The sequence below is a fragment of the Mesocricetus auratus genome, unplaced genomic scaffold (genome assembly GCF_017639785.1).
Source record: "Mesocricetus auratus isolate SY011 unplaced genomic scaffold, BCM_Maur_2.0 Super-Scaffold_100007, whole genome shotgun sequence".
In the NCBI taxonomy this organism is placed as follows: Eukaryota; Metazoa; Chordata; class Mammalia; order Rodentia; family Cricetidae; genus Mesocricetus; species Mesocricetus auratus.
Genome location: NW_024429191.1, coordinates 10781030 through 10805830, shown reverse-complemented (window position 1 = coordinate 10805830; position 24801 = coordinate 10781030). Strand labels below are relative to the sequence as shown.

Sequence of the window (24801 nt, the reverse complement as noted above, 5' to 3'; positions counted from 1 at the left end):
AGTTGTGACAGTTTCCTGAGCTTGATTCTCAAATCTCTAATAAGACTGTCATGCCAAGTTGATCCCACCCTTTTTTTTTAAAGACTTATTTTATTTTTATGTGCATTTGTTGTTTTGCTTGCATGTATGTGTGAGGATGCCAGTCCCCTTGAACTGGAGTTACAGGCAGTTGTGAGCTGCCATGTGGGTGCTGGAAATTGAACCTGGGTCCTCTGGAAGAGCACCCAGTGCTCTTAACTACTAAGCCATCTCTCCAGCCCTCCCACCTTTTTATCAACCCTATGCTGTTTTCTGCTCCTGTACATTAGTTCTTCAGTTTTCCCTCAGTGTGCCTCTTAGATCCACCTGTAATTTGCATGTGGCTATGGCTGTTTCCTGATGTGGAATGGTGGCTTATTGTGATGGGGCATCTAGCTTATCTAGCTTTTGGGATGTTTGAGTAGGGTTTTGCAGAATGTCTGTGTACAAGCTTTTGTGTAGATACATGTTTTCCTATTTTTGTGTTCTGTGCTTAGGCTCTGGGTATTTGGCCATGTGCTGGATATATCTTTAGTGTCTCACAGTGGACATGCCATTTTACACTTACCAGTTAGTCCATCTAATGTCCTTTTGACTCAGATTCTGCAAGTATGAAAAGAGCTTTTCAGTCGGGTGGTAGTAGCCCACACCTTTAATCCCAGTACTTGGAAGACAGGTGGATCTCTGTGAGTTCGAGGCCAGCCTGGTCTACAGAGAGTTCCAGGACAGCCAAGGCTACACACAGAAAAATCCTGTCTCTGGAAAAAAAAAAGCAAGCATGAAAGCCATGAGCTTTTCATTTCTCTGTCATCTGCCATAAGGTCTGGGGTTGGTGGTGCTGGGGTATGTTAGCTGCAAGCTTGTTGCCTCCTTGCTTATCAAGTCTTGCCTGAGAGGATCTGTAGTTACCAGGTGAGATCAGATCGTCCTTGGACCTGAGGTCTCAACAGCTGTCTTGTCTGTTACCACCCCTAAATTATTACTGACAGTGTCACTAGGACTGAGTTTCTAAAATACTGAGTCCTCAAATGGTTCTAGAGAAAGCAGTTGTGTTTTGTCACCTGTGTTACTCTTTGACTGTTTTTCACCCATAAATCTGTTATGGAACCAGCCCTAGGGATGAAGTGAGCCAGCATCAAAGTGAGACCAGTGGATGGGGACAAGAAGGCAGACGGGTGAGGCCCACTGTTGTCTAGGCAGTAGGCAGGACTCAGACTACCATGCAGGCCAGCCTCTCTAGGGAGGAGCAGGAGAGAGAAGGAAAGCATGGGTACCAGGAGAGGCACGCCTGAGCCAGGTCAGCAGTGAGCCAGCCTGTGTGGTGGGGGAATGCACCAGGAAGCAGGGCCAGAGTGAGGGTCCAGTGACTTTTCCAGTGAATAGGACTTGGGGAGAGGTAGGCACATAAGGGAGCAGAGCTAAGCACAGGGGCCTTGGTAGGGAGTGAGGAATGAGATGGAGACCACCCAGGATAAATGCAGTCCCTAGACTGAGCCATTTCTGCCCACTGTTAGCCTGACTTCTAAGTGACAGATGGCAAGTCGTTAGATTTTCTTTTTTTTAAGATTCCATTTTTTCTGTTATATGTATTTGTGTGTATGGGTGTAGTATGTGCCTGTGAGTTCAGGTACCCATGGTGGCCAGAAGAGGGTGTCAGAACTCCTGGAGTCCCTTCATCCATCAGTTTTGTTTTTTTAACCTTGATTTTTAAATTTTTTTTTTAATCTTGGCATTAAACCAGGAATGGTGGCAACTGCCTGTAATCTGAGTATTTGGGAGGCTGAGACAGGAAGATTGTCAAGAGCTTGAGGCTGGCTACACAGTGATGTATGTAGTGAGTTCTTCATAGTGGGTAACAGTGGGCAACTCTGCCTCAGAGGACCCCCCTTCCCCCAATACCCTAAAACTCATGGGAAGTATTTGGGGATGTGGTGGGAGGTGAGACAGCAGTCTTAGAGTCAAGCATTATTGGGCTCCTTGTCACCATCAGCCTTTCACATGGGTCGTCTAGCCGTGGACACATGTGGTAAGTCACACGAAACAGGTAATGGCTGTCACCCTGGAAGTTTTGTTGGAAATGGGCAATTGTTTGTCATGGCTGCCATTTCATTATAGATATGTTACATAATGTCCCGTTTCCCTTGGAACCACAGAGGTGCGGAACACTTAGCTGATCAGTATTACCCAGTCTCTGCTTGTCAGGCTCTGAAGTTTGCTTTTTACCATCTAACCAGTATTCCTAGTCCTGTCTCCACAGGTGGGAGGGAGGTATGCTGTTTGTACTCTCAGCCCCAGGCTGCTCTGGGTACCATCAGGGTGGATCAGGGAGAGTTTGTTGGTTTGATCAGATTCAATTTGCACAAACCTCTTCAAGCTGGGAGGAACAGCAGCCGGGCCTGTGGGGAGGTGGGAAGAAATCTACATAGCAAGAGATGTCTGTGTGATATGATTCCTCCGTGGCTGCTAGTTAGTATGTTCTGCTGGACCTCAGTTATTGTGAAATGGTGAGCTCTCTGCCGTGGGTATCCTTGTATCTTGACTTGGAAGGTCTCATCCCTATCCTCCGGCCTTCTATGCTCTTCAGGGTCAGCTTCTCTCTGTATGAGGGCTTGCTAGCTGGTGACCATGGCTCTCTTCTGAGTGCCTGGGTCTTGGTTTAATGACTGAAGGAGAATATAGATGTTTTTTACCTCTGATGACAGCAAACAATTGTCTGAGAATGGCTTATCACACCAATTCTACTCCAGTATGCCAGGTGAGACTCATTCCTGAACTTACCATGTCCCCTTGCCTTTCCTGGACTGATTAGAGGCACTGGGTGCCCTGTGTCCTTTCTGCCAGGGACCTGGAAGGTGCTCCTTTTCTCCTGCCTTCTGCGAGGAGCCATTTCCTGGCCCGTTTTTGGTAGACCCCACCTGTAAACCTAGCCCTGCCCACTCTCTGCTGTTTCTGTCCATTTTCCTGTTAACCCAGCCCTGCCCACTCTCTGCTGTTTCTGTCCATTTTCCTGGGATTCCGTTTTGTTACTGCTTTGGTTTCCTTTTCATTGTTTTTTGAGACAGTGTCTCACTATGTAGCCCTGGCTGGCCTGAACTTGCTATGCAGAGCAGTCTGGCCTTGAATTCACAGAGATCCATCTCCTTTACTTCCTGAATGCTAGAATTAAATGTTGGTGGGGTTTTGAGACCAATTAATTCATGTAGCCCAGATTGGCCTCAAACTTGCTGCATAGCCAAGGATGGCCTTGCACTTTTGATCCCTCTGTCTCTGTCTGCCAACTGTTAGAATTGCTGATGAGCTTTACCACTCCCACCTAGGCTGTTTTGTTTGAGACAGGGTCTTACTCTGCAGCCTTGGCTAGCTTGTTTATTCACTGTATAGCCCATGGTGGCCATGAAATCACAGCAATTCTACATACCCTCCAAAGGGTGGAGTGACAGGTGTAGCACACCCACCTCTGAAAACATTACTCTGTAGAGTTGTAGCAGATAGATAAGCGTATAATTGTAGGCAAGTAATACAATCTCTGAAGCAGGGAATAAATAAGTATGTGTAATTCCAGCATTCAGAACTGGGGTATTTTTTTGTTTGTTTTTGAGACAGGGTTTCTCTGTTTAGCCCTGGCTATCTTGATACTTGCTCTGTAGACCAGGCTAGCCTTGAATTCAGAGATCTGCCTGCCTCTGTGAGTCCTCTCCCCTGTGGAGATTAAAGAAATATGCTGCCACCACCACCCAGCTTTGGGGTTAATTTTTTATTTCATCATTTTTTGCATTATTTTTAATTAATATCTTCACTTTGATTTAATTGGGAGTATAAATCTCCCAGCTAGTTGTTAGAAATAGTTTGATGCAGCCGGGCGGTGGGGGCGCACGCCTTTAATCCCAGCACTCCGGAGGCAGAGGCAGGGGGATCTCTGTGATTTCAAGGCCAGCCTGGTCTACAGAGCGAGTTCCAGGACAGCCTCCAAAACAATACAGAGAAACCCTGTCTCGAAAAACCAAAAAAAAAAAAAAAAAAAAAAAACCCAACAAAACAAAAAAGAAATAGTTTGATGCTTCAGAGTCTCAACCTGATACCACATGGGGGGACATTGCCTTGAGTTCAGCTTGTGCAGAGCAGATGCTGCACCTGGAGGATGGCCTGGGCCTCCCTGGTGGGGTCTTACTGGGGGTGAGCTGTGGGGAGCTGCAGAGATGAGGGTAAATGAGGCAGACCTGTGCTAACTACTCTGGAGACCAGAACAGAGTCTTTGCCTTTGATGCTGGCTTTCTGGTGGGAGACAGATAGATGATGATGAGTCTAGGGGGTGTGGGAGTGAGTCAAGGGGGGCACCAGACAGGGGTGTCTTGAAGGTATGCACCTGATATGCTTGGGGCTGTAGGGGAGGTGGGAGCAGAGGTAGAGGAGTGACCAACGGAGATATCAGCTTTCCAATGGGGTAGTGGCAGGACTTGGCTTTTTCTGTGACAGCAAATTTGATAATTCTCCCCCAGCCTAGGCCATGAGGGGTATTCAGTGGGACAATCCCCTGCCTCAGCCATCCTGCCAGGACATTGAGGGAACTACCCAGTGCACCTGCTGATGAGAGCGGAGGCTTTGCTTTTCTGCCTTTGTAATTTTGTGGTTTCATTTACATTTGATTAGGAAGACAGTGAGAATAGAATAAAAGATGGAGTCAGAGGTGATTTTGAATTATGTCATGGCATTTAGAAGAAAGGGAGTCATGCTTATCTGAACTGTGTTTCCAGTGAAGTTCACTTCAGGTCTTACCGTAATGTACTGGTATAGCTATGGACAGCCTGTATTGCCTGTCAGCCTCATTCTACATTGGGGAGCAGCATAGTAAACCACACAATATATTGACCCAGTTTGCAGAGAAGCGCAAGACACCTGCTGTCACAGCCACAAGCACTATTCCAGGAATAGAATGAGCCAGGGAACTGTTACAAATAGGCCATGGATCTGGCTCATACATCCCTAGCTCTGGAAGGAGAAGATAAATGCATATAAAAAATTTCCACTTAACAGCTAGCTGTGGTGGTGCACACCTTTTTAGGAAGCACAGGCAAGTGGATCTCTATGGGTTCAAGGCCAACCTGGTCTATATAACAAGTTCTAAGGCAGTCAGAACTACATAGTGACAACCTGTCTCAAAACAAAAAGAATTCCACATAAGGAGACCGAGGGAAGAAGATCTCAAGTTAAGGCCTGCCTGGAAAACTTAATGAGACCTTGTCTCAAAGTAAAAACGAGGGGCTAGTCCAGGTAGTGGTGGCACACACCTTTAATCCCAGGTGGCATCCATAATCCCAGGACTCAGGAGTCAGAGGCAGGTGGATCTCTGAGTTGGAGGCCAGCCTGATAATTTACAGAGCTAGTTTCAGGACAGCCAAAACTACACAAAGAAACACAGTCTCGAAAACGGTGTGTGTGTGTGTGTGTGTGTGTGTGTGTGTGTGTGTGTGTGTGTGTGTGTGTGTGTGTGTGCGCGTGCGCGCGCACGTGCGCGCACTCGTTCTACAGATGACTTAGTTGTTAAGAGCACTGCCCTTGGACGCTCATTGTTGCTTCTCCAGCATGTCCTTCCCTCAGTTACCCAGGTCTGTTAGTGTCCACCTCTCAGAACTTGTTAGGGTTTTATGGTCTACATCAAAGCGTGAGCTCTCTCTGGTCTTCTGTGACCTATTTAAAGGAAGCCAGGGCTGACCATTCCAAAGCTTTTCTTCAGGATGGTCTGGGGAAGGTTGATTCATACCTGTAATCCAGTGCTTGAATATGGACACAGGAGGCTACATGAGCTTGGGTTTCATGAGACCTTGCCTCAAAACCAAAAATGGGGGACTGAGCTTTTTTTTCTCTGCTATATCTTACTTATTTATTTTATTTTGTTTGTTTTCTGTCAAGACATTGTTTCTCGGTGTGTAGTCCTGACTGTCCTGGAACTGCTTTGTAGACCAGGCTGGCCTCAAACTCAGAGATCTTCCAGCCTCTGCCTTCCAAATGTTGGAACTAAAGACATGGGGCACCACCATCTAGCTGTGTTAAACATACTGACTAAGTAACCAAACTGTAAGTCAGTGTACTCTGTGTAACAAATTACATAGTAATGGAATGTTGGTATAGGTTTCCTTCTGTATCTCTTGTTGGGCACAGTACCCCTGAGCATCATGGAGACCATGGATCCTGCCACCTCTTTCCACAGAGGGAGACGAAGGTATTTTGGAATTGAAGTGATTAGAAAATGTCTCTGACATTGAGTTAGGAAGTTGGTGCTCCTTTAAAATTACTTTCTTATTCTGGGCATTGGCGCATGCCTTTAATCCCAGCACTTGGGGAGGCAGAGGCAGGTAGTGGATGGAGCTCTGTGAGTTCAAGGCCAACCTGGTCTACAGAGCAAATTCCAGGGCAACCAGGGCTACACAGAGAAACTCTGCTTCAAAAATAAAGAAAGATTTAAACCCAACCTCATATTTTGAAATATTTTTACTATATTATTTATTGGCTATGAGCATGTGTACATATGTGGATACATCCATGTTATGGCATGCATCTGGAAGTCAGAGAATAACATTTGGGACTTGGTTTTATATTCTGACTATGGGCTCCAGGGATCAAACACAGCTTGTCAGGCAAGCATGTTTGTCCACTGAATTTTCTCACTGGTCAACCCCCCTCCTTTTTTTTTTTTTTTAATACAAGATAGTTAAACAGAGGAAAATAAAACTGGTGAGTATAACATTTGGTGGACCCTGCATTGCTCAATGTTTCACCAGACAAGATGTTGGTAATGCTGAGTGGGATTTGTATGTAGCCACTTTTCAAGTTTGTATGATTTTGCAGAACTCAGTATCATGCACTTTTCCTTTCATTGCTGTTTGTTTCTTTAATTAAAAAAAAAGATGTACACACCAACTTCTCATCCCCCTAGTGAGCACTGTCTCGGGCATGTGCTTCCTGTGCTCCCTCTTTGCCTCCTCCCCCTGGAGTCCTCAGCTGGAGGTACACTCTCTCCCTTACCTGCAGTGACTCCCCTCCACCCATCTCACGGCAGCTCAGCCTGAGACATGTTCTTTCTTAGGAGTCCTACTCAGACACTGTACCTCCACCTGGGACCCTTCTGGACAACTGTGGGTGGCCTGCTGAGGCCGGGTCTTGTCTCCACAGATCCTGATGGCCAGCTGTATAATGTGGAGCCTGCCCAGGATGAAGAGCCCCCTGCCTGCGCCGATGAGTTTGACGACTTTGTCACCTACGAGGCAAGTGCTGTCCTGACTGCGATCTCCCCTTCTCCCTCCCTCCTGTGGAGTGCAGCTCCTGCTCCCTGGGCAGCCACAGCTGCTTCCACTGGGTGCTGCGCCTTGTGCGCATGGGTGGGGACTGTGGGGAAGCTTGGCTGTGGCAGAAACCACAGACTCTTCCGCTGGCCTGCTTGGGCCCGGGATCTACATGTTCAAAAGTCATCTGTTGGGCATGTTGTGGAAAAGAGGTTTGTGGGTAGTTAGGCTTTGTGGTGTCCTTGCTGTTACCTTCTACCAGGCAGAGGCAGAGCAGAAGACATTGAAGGTTTCCCTTTGTAAACTTAAAAAAAAAAAACAAAAAAACAGTTGTCTGTATTTGGGAACATTGACTAATCTGCCTCTTTCCCTGTGTCCCTTACTATCTACTCCTGGGGAAAACTAGGGTTGTGCTGTGTAGTGTCTCTTGTAACCGTGGGTTCCTTGTTACCTAGCTAGGGACAAAGTCACAGCCAAGAAAGGAGACCACCGTAACTGCCCAGCAGACTGGAGAGAGTTTAATCTCAGGTCTTATGGCTGATCTACAGGGTTTTCTTTACAAATACATGGAGCTGTTGTCCTGATGTTCAGGGTGACTGAGAGACAGGGTCCTTGAGCCCAGGAGTCCATGCTGGCCTGACAATCCAGTGAGACCAGCCTGAAAACATGAGCTGTACCTGAGCACTTGGTGTGCTGATGAAAGTGGCAGCTGCCAGAATTTCAACCTTCCAAGTGCTATAGGCAGTTGAGATCGAAGGTTCTTTGTATCAAGTTCTCAGAACTTTTGCTCCTTTGTCCCATGAGGGGCAGGACCCTGTAATGTCTAAGTAGATTCCTTTTGAGGACTAATGTAAAACAGAAGTCAGGCTATTGTAATCCTAATTTCTTTTAAAGACATTTTTAATCATGTGTGTGTATGTGTTTGAGTAAGTGCACATGAGTGCAGATGCCTATGGAGGCCAGAGGCATTGGTGTCCCTGGAGCTGAACTAAAGGCAGTTGTAAGCCCTGCAGTGTGGATTCTGAGAATCAAACTGTGTTTTGTAGAAGAGCAGTAATCATGCCTAACCACTGAGCCTTCTCTCTTAGCACTCTAATTTCTATTTTAGATGGAAGAAACATTTCTACATTTTTGTTTACTTTTTTTTTTTTTCTTTTTGGTTTTTCGAGACAGGGTTTCTCTGTGGCTTTGGAGGCTGTCCTGGAACTCGCTCTGTAGACAGGCTGGTCTCGAACTCACAGAAATCCGCCTGCCTCTGCCTCCCGAGTGCTGGGATTAAAGGCGTGCGCCACCAACGCCTGGCTTTTTGTTTTTAAAAAAAACTGAAGGATTTCGGTTTTTGAAGGTTTTGAGTTTTCAGTACATAGACCAAATAGTACAGAAGATTTCCGTGTGATGCCTTGCTATAGAGTTCCCGTTACAAGCACGCTCCCACTGGTGGGCCACAGCTGAGGCTCCTTTGTTGACCAACACTCTCAGGGTACACATGAAGACATGTTCCTGTGACAGCACCACAGACCGTTGTTTCCCATTCACAAGTCCCCTGTGCTCTGCCGTGCCCCACTTGCCCCGGCTGCCCCTGGGTTTTGCATAGTTGTGTTTCTGCCTTTCTGGTGTCTCTGAGCTACACTCTCAGACCTGCTCTTCTCAGCTGCGCTCATGTTTCTTGTCTTACTTTTCAGGCTTGCAGGTATAGCTTTCAGAACTAAATACTGCTATGAGCTTACAGAGAATTTGCTCTTTAAAACAAAACAGCTAGGCATGGTGGTGCAGGCTATAATCCTAGTGCTTAGGAGGTGGAAGCAGGAGGACCAGAAATTCAGGTAATCTTTGGTGACATTGTGAGTTCAAGGCCAGACTAGACTTTATGATACCCTGTATTTAAAAAAGGTGTCACCAGATGTGATGGCTCACTCCTTTCATCCCAGCACTCGAGAGACAGAGACAAACTGATCTCTGAGTTTAAAGCCAGCCTGGTCCATACTGCAAGTCCCAAGATAGCCAGAACTACCTTGTGAGACCCTGTTTCAACAAACAAGCAAACATAAACAAAAGAACCAAAAAATGTCAAACATCTTTTTGTTGGTTTGTTAGTTTTCCGAGACAGGGTTTCTCTCCATAGACCTTGCTGTCCTAGAACTTGCTGTATAGACCAAACTGGTCTTGAACTCACAGAGATCCACCCGCCTTTGCCTCCCAAGTGCTGAGATCCCAGCTTCTAACATCTTTTTAAAGTGGAGAATCTATGTGTCAAAGCCAGATGCTGTATTTGGTACTTAGAGAGAAATGTTAGCCGTTTACTGGCTTGCTGAGAATAGTTCTTGTTAGACCCCATCAAGGCGGAACTTGATGTGTGTAAGCACATGTGGGCAGGAGTACATGAGGCATTGCTTGCTCATGAGAGCTTCCTGTTAGGGCCTCCTACTAGCTGTCCTAGCTCCTACTACCGCCTTCCATGGGACCCCTTGGGTGTTTAGCTGACAGGAAACTATTACATGAGGGGGAAGAATTAGGGAGCTGAGTTAAGTTGCTGGTGAGAAGAAAGCTCATTGTTCAAGAATCTGAGCGGACTGAGGGAGGACAGGTGGATAGAGGCCACTTATCAGGGTTTCTGGAAGGGCAGTGAGGAAGCCACCCAGAGAACAAGCAGGACCAAATGATAAGGGTGTTCCAGAACTGTCCTGGCGTGCTCTCTGTGTACCTCCCTCCTCTCCCACTGCTGGGAGCTGGGATGACCACTCTCGTGCTGAGACTGTCTTTTGTATAGACTGTTATCAGGAAGGCTAAAGTGTACAACAGACTGCTGTGCTTTGTTCCCTGCCTATTGGTTAAGGCCAGCAAGGACACTTCCTGGACTTTGCTTCTCGCCACCCGTCCAGCAGCAGCCTAGTGGAGCGTGTCTAGGAGCAGGTTAAACTTTCTCTGAGGTGATGTGCCTTCAGATGGGCACATGGATTTTTCAGGAACACCAGCATGGCTGGTGAAGAGAAGCCAACGACTTGGTGAGCAGGGACACATGATGAGGTGTTCATCTCCAGCAACACCCCCTTCCCAGAGCCTGGGCTCAGAGACAGGCCTGTGAAGGTACTTGGCCATCATCTGAGGGTAAGGAGAGACCTGAGAGTGTGCTGTGCCTGGATTGTGCCCGAATTCTGTTTCTGTGGAGAGAAAGTCTTGTGGAGGGAGGAGCCATAGCCTGGACTATGGAGCTGCCAGACAGTGTTAGCCATACTTGATAGCCTGAACTAAGAAGGATCTCATCTGTTTCTTGGTGTCTTACATAGTGAATGTAATAGCACCTTGGGACATTTTTTTTTAAAAGGCACTTTGATTTTAAAGTGAGTTCATCTTTACTTTGGTAGTATGTAAAAATTTTAGAAGTTGATAATATAGAGCTGATGTCTTCTGGGCAAAGCTAGATCCTAACTGGCTGGTAGACGTAGCCCAGTGGGTGAGGCTGTGTACTGTGCTGCTGTGTGTCATGAACTGTGCAGTACAACTGTGCTCCGAGGTGGGTTTTGTGCCTGTGTTGGAGGGCCTTGGGGAGACAGATTTGCTGCAGGGCCCCTTGTACGGTAGTGCCTGGCAAAGACCAGAGTCTCAGAAGCTGGCAGGGGGTAGGAACTGAGTTGGGCCCCTGTCCTCCCAGCACCTCAGAGTCTGGGTCTTCTTTCTTTGTGGCTAACTTGCATCTGGTAGACTCTTAGCAATCTGAGCCTTCCTGTTTGTGTCCCACATCCCACAGAGAACCCTGAGTGCTTTTTACAGCGTTTGGGGATGGGACCTCTTGACCTTATTTGTTTACTTTGAAGTTTACACATGAACCACGTCCCCCTCTCAGTGACTGAAGCTCTGAGTTACTCCACGGTGCTGCAGATGGGACTGCTCCTTTAGAAATGAGTTGAAAATGTGCCGGACAGTCTCCCTCCAGGATCTGTGGTACAGATGGAGACGCTCACATTGCCTCTTTGCTCTCATGTTGGTAGAGTTGATTCTGTTCTAATACTCTGCCTGAACTCCAAGGAAGGTGCCATCCTTGGCCCGTGCTCCCATGGACACCACCCTCAGCATCATGAGAACCCCATGTGAGGAGTAGACTCTAGCCTTTGGACTCTTTCCATCCCAGGAGGAAATGTGTTGACTGCACTGAGAACTTGGTACACTTATTCCAAGTGTCTGAACCGTGCTGGAAAGCCATGGCAGTGAGCACCTGGTGTATGTACTCTGGGGTTGGCTTAAAAAAAAACCAAATCAATACATTAATGGGGGGTATGCATTCTACAGTGCAGGTATGGAGGTCACCACTTGGGTCCTGGGGATCAAACTCCAGTCATTAGGCTTGATGGCAAGTGCCTTTACTAGATGAGTCATCTGAGTTTTGTTTTGTTTTGAGAGCAGGCTGGCTTAGAACTCAGAGATCTGTGCTGGGATTAAAGGCATGTGCCACCACCACTTGTGGATATTTTTATTTTTTAACTGAAAATTCATGTAATATATTCTGATCATGGTTTCCTCCCCCATCTCCTCCCAGATCCTCTCCATTTCCCTCCCCATCCAACTCCAGGTCTTCTTTCTGTCTTTCTTTTTTTAGAAAACAAAACACAAACAAACAAAAAAAAAATGAAAAAGCACAGAAATACACACCCTGAGGCACACATACAGACAAAACCAAAATCCACAAAATCAGAAACCATAATATACAAGCAAAAGGCCAATAAGATAAAAAATATGTATATACAAACAAAGCAATATGAGAAAAAAAAACCTGCAAAAAAAAAAACCCCTCTTTAGGTTGGCTTTTTAAAAAGCTGCCTCAAGGGCTGGAGAGATGGCTCAGTGGTTAAGAGCACTGGCTGTCCTTCAGAGGACCTGAGGACCTGAGTTCAATTCCCAGTGCCCACATGGTAGCTCACAGCCATCTATAGAATATGATGCCCTCTTCTGGCCTGCAGGTGTATATATGCAGAGCACTCATAAATCAATTAAAAAAATAATTAAAAACCCAGGTGGTGTTGGCATACGCCTTTAATCCCAGCATCCCAGCACTTGGGAGCCAGACAGGTGGTGGATCTCTGTGAGTTTGAGGCCAGCCTGCCAGCTCTGCTCTAAAGAGCAAGTTCCAGGGCAGCTAGGGCTGTTAAACAAAGAAACCCTGGTGGGGGGGAGGAGGGGAGGCGGGGAGGCGGGGATGACTCAGCAGTCAGGAGCACTTGTCGCTCTTGCTTCAGATCTCTGTTCAATTCTCGGCACTCATTTGGTAGCCTATAACCATCTTCTAGGAAAACCAACAACCATACATGTTGTGCAGATGTATGCATGAAGGCAAAACATTCATAGAAGTAAAGTTACCTCAAGGTGACTTTCTGTTATAAGCAGCAACCTACTCTGAGGTCTTCGGAAGGCCCTGCCTGTCAGTGTTGGAGCCTTGCTGGCCAGCTCATGGGTCAGCTCCCTTCTTACTGCTAATGAGCCATGTGCAGTCTTTGTTTTTATTCTTCTTGGAAATCTGCAGGATTTTCTTAGTGCCTGAGTAAGTGACTGTCAGCCTCCCCTCAGAAGTCTGTATAGCAAGGTGTCCTGTTGGTCCACCATCTCCTGTAGGACAGGCCTCGGACAGTGGATGGAGTCCTGGCCTGCCTCATTCAGGGGACTGCTGCTTAGGTGCATGGGTAAACCATCGCTGGGTCACAAAGGTCATTCTCATTTGGGTTTTTTCCTCTAAAGACGGGGTCTTACTCTATCTCCTTGGTAGCTTTGTAGACCATGCTGGCCTTGGCCTTGAACTCATAGAGAATTGCCTCTTTCTTTCTTTTCTTTTTTTTTTTTTTTTTGGTTTTTCGAGACAGGGTTCCTCTGTGTCTTTGGAGGCTGTCCTGGAACTAGGTCTTGTAGAACGGGCTGGTCTTGAACTCACAGATCTGCCTGCCTCTTCCTCCCGAGTGTTGGGATTAAATGCATGCGCCACCACTGCCTGGCTGAGAATTGCCTGTTTCTGTCTCTTGGGTGCTAGAATTAAATGTGTGTACCACCATCGTCTAGCTTTGCTTTTAGATTTTTGACTTGACTGCTTTCTACAAATTACTTGGTACTGATGAATTTTGTACCTTCTGGAGGCTTGTACTCTGCAGTCTTGTTTTCCTCCTTGCTGTAAGTAGTGTCCCCCGACCAGGCAGTCGTGGCACACTCCTTTAATCCCAGTACTTGGGAGGCAGAAGCAGGCCTATCTCTGTGAGTTCGAGGCCAGCCTGCTCTAGAGAGTGAGTTCCAGGACAGCTAGGGCTGTTACACAGAGAAACCCTGTTTCAAAAAACAAAAGCAAAACAAACAAACAAAAAAAGTCCCCACTCATGTCATCCACTGGAATCCTTAAGATGCATCCTTACAGCTCCCTTAGTGATTGAAGCTCCGGTCACATGCTGTTAGTGGTGGTCAAGACTGGAGCTGGCTTCTCATCAGCCTAGAGGCTCAGGTCTTCTGGGATGTCTACTGGCTCAGGGGGGGATGCTGTTGCTCCTGTGCCTCACTCACACTCCTTGGAACACCAGACCTCGGGGACAAAGGGCATCTTTTTCCTGCTAGAACTGCAAGTTTTCTGAAATCCTATTTATACATTGTTAACCTCAGAATCTTCTGAATATGAAATGTCAGAGAATTGCAACTTTGCTGTAATTAAAATTGAACTTATAAATAGAAAATGCCCTTTTATCCTTCTTTTGTTCATTAATATTATTTAAACTCTGTCTGCCATAAGTTGAGCCCTATGCTGTGTTCTGTCCATAGGAGAAAACAGGTATAATTGGGAAAACAGACACTGAACTATAATAGTTGGATAGATGATTGACTAATAAGTATTAGAAGTTATATCTTCACTAGAACTCACTCTGTAGACCAGGCTGGCCTCGAACTCTGCCGTCTCTGCCTCCTGAGTGGATGATATCTTAATTTGATCTTTATTACATTTTTATTGATATTAATTTTATGTGTGTTTATGAGGGGGTGTCACAGTGTGTTTGTGGAGGTCAAGGGACAATTTTGGGAGTCACTTTTCTCCTACCTTGTTTGTTGGGTTTTGGGGATTGAATTCAGATCATTAGGCTTGATGGATGGTGCCTTTCCTCACTGAGCCATTCTCCCAACCGGTGATGCCTTAATTTTAAAGGCACAGTCTTACACTGTTGTATATTAACTCCTTGACTCTAAGTAATACGCTGAAAACCACAAAACAGATGGTTCTGTTGGGAATATTTGTGATTCTGGGTGCTTTGTATCTTCTAGATGTATTATTATTTAATTGATTTTTAAAATGACTCAACATTTGTTCTTGAGACGGTTTCTCTGTTAGCCCAGACTGGTCTTCCTGCCCTGCCTTCTGTGTGCCAGGGGTATGCGTGGCTCCACCATGCCTGTCTTGGTGCATATTTTTGTCTTTTCTTTGGCATTTTATAAACAAAGGACTGAGGGTGCAGCTAAATGGCAGAACAGATAGGACACCTGAGAGGCCCTGTGTGTAGTCTGCGTGAACACGCTTATACCGAGTCCTGATTTATAAGATAACACCCAAGGGTTAGGGATGTGGTTGTTATTTTTGCTGGTGCCATGCCCTCTATGCCATGTGGCCTTCATGGCTGCTCAATCTAACGGTTGGTTTTCTTTCCTAGGCCAACGAGGTGACAGACAGTGCATATATGGGGTCTGAGAGCACCTACAGTGAGTGTGAAACCTTCACAGACGAAGACACCAGCACCCTGGTGCACCCTGAGCTTCAGCCTGAAGGGGACGCTGATAGTGCTGGTGGCTCAGCTGTGCCCTCAGAGTGCCTAGACACAATGGAGGAGCCTGACCATGGTGCATTGCTGTTGCTCCCAGGCAGGTCTGTACCCATGCTCTGTGTGTGTGTGTGTGTGTGTGTGCGCGCGCGCGCGTGTGCATGTGTCTCTGTGTGTGTATCTACATGTCTGTGTGTCTTGTGGATTCCCTAGACTATGCTTTCTGCAATGGTAGAACAGTCTGGGCCATGTGTAGCTTCCTACTGTCTCTGTGGAGCTGCACCTGTCTAGTTTCCAGCCAACTGATTGCTTCTCCTGCTAGGACACTCCTGGATTTAATGTTCTACCGGATCTGGCTGTAGAGACAGGGAAATTATAAGAGATAAACCTTAACTCAGTCTTCTGAGATTTGTAAGCACAGGGTTTTTTGTTTGTTTGTTTGTTTTAAATAAAGTCTCATATAGCCAGGCGATAGTGGCACACACCTTTAGTCCCAGCACTTGGGAGGCAGAGACAGGTGAATCTCTGTGAGTTCAAGGCCAGCCTGGTCTACAAATGAGTTCCAGGACAGTCAGGACTGTTCCACAGAGAAACCCTATCTTGAAAAACGAAAAACAAAACAAAATATTCCCTAGGCTGGCCTTGAACTTGCTATATGGGCAAGGATGATACTGTGCTTCTGATCTTTCTCAAGTGATGGTGTGTACCACCAGGACGGCTTTTATGCAGTGTCAGGGGTCAGTTCTAACTTTGTGTGTGCTACACAAGCTCTTTAAAAACAAGTTAGTTTTTATTATTTTGATTATATAAATGTGTGTTTGTTTGCCAGTATGTGTATGTGAGTGAAGGTGCCTGCAAAGGCCAGAAATATAGGCTTCTTGGGACTGGAGTTGCAGACAGTTGTGAACTGCCCTGTGTACCCTCTGGGACTGCAGTCAGTACTCTGAGCAGCTCTCCAGCCTGGACGCTAATGCTCATCATCTTCAGAAGCACTCCTAACAACTGAACAGTATCTCCAGCCCATTAGCACGTTTTAAAAATTATTATTGTTGTTATTGTTATTGTTTTGTGAGACAGGGCTGCCCTGTAACTTACTCTGTAGACCAGGCTGACCTTGAATTCAGAGATCCATCTACTTCTGCCTCTCAAGTGCTGGGATTAAAGGCATGCGCCGCCATCACCACCTGGCCGCAAAATTGTTTTTTAAAATAGGGTCTCACTATGTGGCTCTGGCTGTCATGAAGCTCACTATGCAGATCAGGCTGGCTTTGGAGTCACGGAGATCCTGCCTGCATCTGCTTCCCAAGTGCTGGGATTAAAGGTGTGCACCACGGCCAAGCGGTGGTGGCTGGACCGATAGCCTCCAAAACAATACAGAGAAACCCTGTCTCGTAAAAACCAAAAAAAAAAAAAAAAAAAAAAAAAAAAGGGTGTGCGCCACCACTGCACAATTTTGACATCAGGGCTAGAGGACATAGTATTCACATATCTTTGTGATACCCTGCATTGACCACGTATGGACATAGTAAATAATAAATAAATATATCACTAAAAACTTAAACGTTGACAGGTGTGGCAGTACACACCTTTAATGGCAGCATTCAAGATTCAGAGACAGATATGTGAGTTTGAAGCCAGCCTGGTTTACACAGTAAGTTGGAGGTCAGCCAAGAGCGACAATGAGACTCTTGTCTCAAAACAAAAACAAAACAACAGCAAACATGACAAGAAAACACTTTAAAAGTATAATAGTATACTGTTGTAAGTTATTTATTTAAAACTGTTGGGCTGTGCTATGGCTTAATGTACACATAAGTCCTAGGTTCTAGACCCAGCACTAGCAAAAATAACTTATGAATTGTTTGGTTTTTTTGAGACAGGGTTTCTCTGGAACTAGCTCTTGTAGACCAGACTGGTCTCCAGCTCACAGAGATCTGCCTGCTTCTGTCTCCCAAGTGCTGGGATTAAAGGCGTGCGCCACCACTGCCTGGCCTTCAATGATGTGGCCTCTGCTAAGACTGGCTATGTATGTGAGTTCCATGGGTGTCAAACTGGAAATTGCAACCCTGTTGGAGCACTGTGGTCAGCCAAAGGGCCTAGGCCCTCCTGACCCTACTGGTTGTCCTTAGCATTGTCTGTCACTTTACTGTCTCCCTTCTCCCAGAAACAGCTTCTTTGAAGTGATGCCATTTTATATCTGTTATTAAAAAGTAGCACAATTACTAACCAATTTCACCTGTTTCTGGTTCTGTTCTGTTTCGTTTTAGCAGTGTGGCTCCTCAGACGATACGGACTCAGGCTTATGGCTTATTGAATAGTATGCATCCCGTCAGATGCCTATGGTGGTGACTCAGAATTGCCTCTGTCTGTCTTTTGTAGAACCCACCCTCACAGCCAGGCTGTGGTCATGGTGATTGGCAGTGAGGAGCATTTTGAAGATTACGGTGAGGGCAGTGAGGCAGAGCCGTCCCCGGAGGCCCTCTGTAATGGCGAGCTGGATTGCGGGGACTCTTCTTTCCTCAGCCCCAGGTGACACCCTGCACTACGCGTGGTCCACTCCCTCTCCATGCATACTTACGGGAAACCTCTCTGTGGGGTCCTGTGCTGTTTATCTGCTTCTATGTAGTTGCGCGCCATGGTGAGGAGTACTGAGTGTGTCCCAGAGTGAAGACTAGCTGCACCCCGTCTCGTCTGTACCCTGCAGACCTTACAGCATATGCTGAGCCACTGCAGCCCTAAACTGCTGTCACTGGTCACTTCATGGCCAGTGGCTGACTTTGAGGGACACTCTAGAATCATAAACCAGGCTTTTCCATGTCCTGATATCCCCCCAAGATTTTCTGAAAAGTTCTAGCTCTGAGTTAATCAAACTATGGCATCTAATAGACAAGACACTTGCTTTCCCTGAGTTGTGCCTCAGGTGACTTGATTTGTGTGCACACCTGACTGGTTTTGACTGACCACCTGGGTAGCCCCTCCTGAGCACTCAGTGTGAGGAAACCACTGCTTCTCCGTGGAGCCCAGGCCTAGCTGGCCAGCTCTTCAACACTGACCACATCTCCCTTTTGCTTTCTGGTTCCTGATTTTGTTTACTTGAGCCTGGTTAACATGGCAGCACAGAAAGTGGACCAATGCTAGCGGGCTTTCTGGAGGCCAGGCATGAGCCCCTCTTGTTCATATACCACTGAAAATGGCATGGCGTTGAAGAGGGATCTCTGAGTGCGTCCTGGGTGCACGACCCCCCTGGGGACAGTCCTAGGGACTTTGAATTGTAGGTAAAGGGCTTGTTCCAGAATTTGCCATTTCTGCATCCATGTCTATTGGGCTGTGGCATTCTCTCCTGTTTTTGCAGTTTGCCCCATCTCCAACTGGTGTTTCCAATCTAAAGTGTAATTTTCCTGCTACATTTTTATGTATTCCTTTCTACCCTTCTTTAAATTGAACTTCCAGGTTAGTTTTCCACAGCCTGTGGTTCCTTCCCTGACCTCATGCCCAGGAACAGATGTGTCATGGTCCACCACTGTACTAAGAGTTTGTTGAGTTAGAATCACAGGAGTTCAGCTAACATTCCCAGAAGGCTAGACAGAATTCTGAGTTTTTGACACAGATCTCAAAAGCACAAATCTGCCAATGTACCTTTTGGTTTTTTGAGACAGCAAGACAGTCCCAAAATGACAACAAAAACCTAGTAAATAAACTCCCCCTGGAGACACACTTTGCTGTCACATTCATGTGATTTCTGCAGGGGAGAAAGCTGTGTGTGCACTTACCTTTCTGTTAAAGAGAATTTTGTGTTACAGCTCTCACTGCCTAGTTTTGTACACTGCCTAGCATGGAGAAATGTATGGCAGTCCTGACTGCTCCAGGTGGTGGATATCCAGGCTCCTTGGGTGATGTGAGGAAGGGCTTATGGTAGTCCTCAGAGCACAGCCAGCACCCTGGACCATTTGTTCCCTTCCTCTACTTCTGTTCCGCACCTGTCCCTCCCTCCTCCACCTTATGTCTGGCCTCCTCTCTCCTGACTGGCCCTCTGTCTTTCTAGCTCCAACCCTCTTGCCTCAAAGCTGCACAACGTCCTCACTGATGAGGTCTTTGAGTTTTACTGTAGCCAGTGCCACAAACAGATCAACCGCCTTGAAGATCTTTCTGCCCGCCTGACTGATCTTGAGATGAATAGGTAACATGGAGGGCCTGGTCTTGCTCTGTGCTCCCAGGGAGACTCCCACTCCAGTGCTCCCTATGTGCTCTTGCTCTGGTCACCTAGTCTAGCAAGGCACTCAGACCATGGGACTCTTCCTGCGGACCCTACTGCATGCCTTGATCTAGCTTGCTGCTTATGTGTCTTCTCCTTTATGCATGTGGCAGCCTTGTTGGCTGCTGTCCCTGAAGGGGGAAACCTAACATGTGAAAGAGGATACTCCAGCATTTTACCAAAATTTTCTTCAACTGAGTCTTGGGAGGCAGAGCTGGGAAATGTAAAAACGTTTTTTTTTGAAAACTAGTTTATAAGTAGTTTTCTGGAATGCTAGGTTAGTCATGATCACCTGTGCTCAGGGACCTTCTGTTCTGTAGGGTGGCTGTCCATTCAAATGCAGATGACTTGACATGGCTGCTTTGCTCTTACATGCCCTGCATGCTGCTCCTTTGCCTGCCCTCCTGTTTCCTTCTCGCCTGTGCATTACTCATCTCTGTCCTTTGGGGGGGGGCATCTCAGTGAGCAGTCCCTGTAGAACCAGGTGGTTCCTTGCAGCTTCACAAACTCATAGGAAACATCTTTGGGTTCTTTGTTCGTGTCAGCCTGCCCCCGACATCCCATTGGCTCAGTGTGTAGAGGGATGAGTCCTTGGTGTCAGGAGACGGGGTGTTGAAGAAGAAGGTCTGCAGAAGAGATGGGCTGCATGTGAAGCTGTGGCTGGCACCCCCTGCTAAGCAGAGGTGGCAGGTGATCACACAAGCGTTGTGGCAGAAAGGAAGATAGATCATCCCTGTAGTGCAGCATGCTTGGAAGTCTGTTAGAGGCTGCACCTTGTCTGCCCTGCCATTTCAGGACATTAGACAAGGTACATCTACAGCTGTCCTGTTCCAGCTCCCATCCTGGTACCCTTGACATGTTATCTTTCTTGTCTTGTTTTCATGCAGCATCACAAAGCTAGAGGCCTTTAGCCAACACCCAGTGAAGTAGCATCTTGGTCAGTTGGGAAAGATCAGAGGGAACCTGGTGGGGTTCTGATCACATTGGTAGAAGCCAGAAGTATCCTTTGAGGATGTGTCTCTTTAAGACTTGGGGGGAAAAATCTGGTCTCTGGTGATTCCAGAAATCATGGTGGCTTCCATTGTAGAGGACACAGCTTTCACCTGCTATGTGTTGAGTGTTGGGGACTGACGGTGCCAGCTGTGTTCTTCCTGTTGGTGAACCGTCCTCCTACTGATGAGCAGGTGTGATTTCAAGATGTGTGTGTTGTCTCCATCACTGAAGATTTTGCTGTCCTAAAAGCCTGCCTCTAAGATGGCGATGATTATTCCAGTTAGGTCTTGTGGGGCAGAGTTCAGGCTAGTATGTGGCTCAGCATGCCTGGGTTGTGTCTCTCACCCTAAAAGGTTCTGCCTAAGTGTACACTTTTAATTTAGGACACAGCTGTCAAGTACTAGTATCCCAATAGTGAGAGCTGATTTGTACCCCCTGGCCTGCATGGATTTCCTCAGGATAAGTTTTATGGACTACCATATAACAGTAGGGTTTACATTATGTCTCAGTCCTGTAGCTGTTGTGTTCTTTGGGTACCTGGGAGCATCTGTAAAAACAATGCATTTTATAGAAACCAAGAAGTCTTATTTACTCATATATCTTCAAAACTGTAAACCATTGCAGGGTTTGCTAGTCCTGAGGATGACAGGTAGATGGAGCAGTCGGTTCTTAATGTGCAGAGTGTCCATGATAGGAAGATAAAAGCAGATCTGTACTAAAATGCACAGTGCTACTCAGGAGTCCAGCCAGGAGAGGGAGCCATACAGTAGCTGCAGAGGGACCTGAGCTGTGAGGGTAGTTACATAAGGTGCTGCCAGTGTACGTCAAGAGTTCTGAGGAGTCACAAATAGCAAGGACCACCCAAGGGATCCAAATCCCACTACCCATCCAGGAGAGGATCTGTGCCCTTCAGCAGCGGGCAGCCCTGTGGAAACGGTGTGGCAAAGACATCTTTAGGTGCTGTGCTATCAGCTCCAGCTCTCCAATGCCCTCTATTGGCAGAATGTAGCATCACAAATGAAAATGCATCCCAGCAGTGAACTTCCCAGAGCACCTTCAAAGTATGATTTTGTACCCACTTGAAGTAATAAAGGAATGACATTCCAAGTAGATTGCTTGCCTGCCCTTGAAAAAGGGGAAGGAAGCTGGTGAACCTGCTGCGAGCCAAGACAGGTGGCCCCTGTGCCTGAACACAGGCCATGCTCTAATTGGCCTCAGAGCCAGAAGATGCATGTTGGGCCTGCTCTTGCTGCTGTAGGTGGTCCATGTTATTGGTCTGGGATGGCTCCAGGAAGGGTCTCTAAATCCTCACCATATAGTATTTGGAATGTGAAGGGTCAGGACCCAAACAAAAGCGATTACAGGCCCTCCTATCATAGGAGGACCTGTTCGATAGCCCGTCAACTGGGGTAATGGCTTTGGAAGGACTGGGGAACATGACAGTAGTCAATGATGTGGATCCACGTGCTGTCAGCTGTGGGTTTAGGCATTGGGCTTGGTTGGTACTGTAGCCTGCTTATTTTCTTTTGAGGTCTTAGGGATGGAATGATGAGATCTGGTGAAGCTCTGTGCATGCTCTCTGACTGTGCATGCGGCTTGTCTGGGACAAGGGGATGCATGCCTGTGCCCTGATATCTCCCCAGCCCAAGCTTCCTGTTTCCTCTTGCCCTTCGGTCTGCTCCCTGACACTATTTTCCTGTTTGTTTGGTTTTTGCACAGCCCAGCTAAGCGGCTCTCCAGCAGGAAGGTGGCAAGGTAGGCAGAGCCTCGATCACTTGCTGAAATCTTACAAAATACTCTAGTAGTCATAGTTTCTGAAAAACATTTACAAAATATTCTTTTCCAGGTTTTTTTTAATTCAAACTTTCAAGTTGTATTCCATATTTTGGGATAGAAAGCAGTTGAGGGGAGAGGTTGCGGAAGGGATTTCTAGGGCTGCAGTTAGATATAGACCTGAGGCTTCTGGCGTCTCCTCTGCCCTTACATACTTCCTGTAAGGGCTTCCATGGGCTACAGTTTCCCTGTGTCTGCTCTAGGAGTCAGTCTCTTAGAATTGACTCTGGGTGGCCAGCTGCCCACCTATATGGTCTTGTCAGCCCAGTGACTCACATGGAAAGGAGAGAGGAGAGAGGGTAGTGGTGGGAATGGTCTTCCTAGAGTATTGGTTTTTTGTTTTTGTTTTTTCTTTTTTTTTTCTTTTTTTTTTGCTTTTTCTTTTCAAGACAGAGTCTCTCTATATAGCCCTGGCTGTTGCAGAACTTACTCTGTAGACCAGGCTACAGACAGCCTCGAACTCAGAGATACACCTGCCTCTGCCTCCCAAGTGCTGGTATTAAAGGCGTGCACCACCACTGTCTGGCCTTGCTAGAGTCTTAAAGGCCAGCTTTTGTTTTTGGAGTTTGGCTGCTGTCAGCTTCCTGCTACAAAAGGTGAGTTGTGCTTCTGCCCTCTGGTTGACTCCTGGACAGTCTTCACTGAAGTTAGTGTTCAGGTTTAGCATGCTGATGCCCTCCGTATGGCCAGGCTCAGGCAGTACTCTGTTTCCTCCCTAAGAAGCTGAGTCGGTGATCACCTTCATGCTCTTCCTTGTCTTCTGAATCTCTAGGCTGTCTTCACTGCCCAGCCGTCTCTTGGGGATGTGGGGATCATCCTCCTGGTTTGCATAGGGCATCTCCTGGCTAAGGTTCTTGCATGTCTCCCCACACCCTGTGAGTTCTTTCTTTCCGAGATTGAGTCATCCAGTTCCCAGCCCCAGCCTCCTTCTCCTGCCTTACCTCTTTTTGATTTGCATATCCTCCTGTGGCTCCCTGAGAAGGGAAGGAACAGGGGATAAAATTCAAGACCTTAGGTGGGAGTCTCCTCTGGTTGGTTTGGATCAAGGTTGTGAATTTTCCAGATTTTTCTGGAGTCATTGGTCACACCCTTTGGTCCTGGAGTTGTTACTAAGTCTAACTTCTTTGTTTCTTTAAGACTTTTCTCTCTGTGGAAGCTTTGAAGATGTTTTCTTTGCTTCTCAAGAGACTTTTAGATGGTTCTGGTGCTGCAGGCCTGTATTCAAAACTACTAGGGAGGCTGATGCAGGAGATTCAACTTAGAGTGTATCTCAACATTTTTTTTTTAAAGCTCTGGGAATGTTGGATACATGCCTACCATATGGGCTTTGAGCTCAACTCCCAAAATCATTTTTTGTAAAGAAAAAGATAATAAATTTCACGAGTCTTGTTGTAAGCCCTCTTTCTCATTAATTACGAGGAGCAAAGTAACAGTGAACCCTCTCACCTGGAAGCTAGCTACTAGCATCTCTAGTAGATCTGACTTCTGTGCCTTCACATCCCTCATCCTGGAGCAGTGGCCCCCTGGCGGCTTGGGAAACAGGCAGTATCTGCACTCAGCCTTCTCTGGTTGTCACCTCTTCAAGAAGGACACTGAGCTCATAGTAACTCCATAGCCACCCAGCTGTACATTGTTACAGTTCCACAAGGAATGGCTTGGCTGCCCTGCTCACATCCTCCTGAACAAGCAGTGGCTGGAACTGTCAGAGGTGAGCTCAGCCTCCCTTGCTAAGATTCTGACAGGACCAGGGGCAGCTGTCAGGCTTTCTGTCTAGAGAAAATCTAGGGTCAGAGGAACTCCATGGCTTGAGAAGGCTGGGCAGTGAAGCTTGATCCTTTGAAATAGTCTCTGAGAGATGGTTCAGAGGTTAAGAGCACTGGCTGCTCTTCCAGAGGTCCTGAGTTCAATTCCCAGCAACCACATGGTGGCTCACTACCATCTGTGAGATCTGGTGCAGCTTCTGGCCTGCAGGCAGAACACATAATAAATAAATCTTAAAAAAGAAAGAAATAGTCTCTGAGAATGTATTTTTCTTGTCAGATGTGTTTGTTGCTTCAAAAGTCAACTTCTATATTCATAGTTAATTTATGAATCAAAAGTACATCCTGTAGTGTACCTGAAGAATGTCAAAGCATACATGCAGATTTTTGTTCATTTGTTTTCCGAGACAGGGTTTCTCTGTGTAACAACTCTGGCTGCCTTGGAACTCATTCTGTAGACCAGGTTGGCCTCTACCACCCAAGTGCTGGAATTAAAAGTGTGCGCCACCACCTCCTGGTTTACATGCAGATTTTAATCCACTGCCATTGTGCCCTTAATTCTATCCCTACAATTCTCTGGAAACACAGAATGGGTGTCCTATAATTCATGTTACAGGATGTCTAACCTTTTATGCATTGTGACTAAGATGGGCATTTTGTAGTGTCCAGCTGTGACTCTGTGGCCTGGCTGTGTCCAAGAAGCTGTTACCTCCCTGTCCCTGTTGATGGAAGTGGCTCTTCTCCCTGAGGCACCTAGTACAGAGTTGGCCCAGTGGGATTCACAACAGGGACATGATTTCCACCCCTTGGGCAAAATGTGGATCTGAGGAGTCCCAGAACTTCATGTCCCTCTTGTTGGGGTTCTTGAGTGGAGTTGAAGGAAGAACTCTTCTTGGTGGGGA

General features: G+C 46.7%; 1 protein-coding gene across 4 annotated transcripts in view; it reads left to right on the top strand.

The window, feature by feature from the left end:
- Positions 1-24801, top strand: part of Rab11fip3 (RAB11 family interacting protein 3) — a 75793-nt gene that overhangs the window by 34131 nt on the left and 16861 nt on the right. Inside the window, exons 3-7 of one of the 4 annotated variants that reach the window (XM_040748376.1) lie at positions 7186-7277; positions 14954-15165; positions 17441-17590; positions 19104-19238; positions 22026-22061. In XM_040748376.1, coding sequence (XP_040604310.1) covers positions 7186-7277; positions 14954-15165; positions 17441-17590; positions 19104-19238; positions 22026-22061 — 625 coding nt within the window. The remainder of the gene's footprint in view (positions 1-7185; positions 7278-14953; positions 15166-17440; positions 17591-19103; positions 19239-22025; positions 22062-24801) is intronic. The other 3 variants (XM_040748377.1, XM_040748378.1, XM_040748379.1) reach the window with 3 other exon arrangements.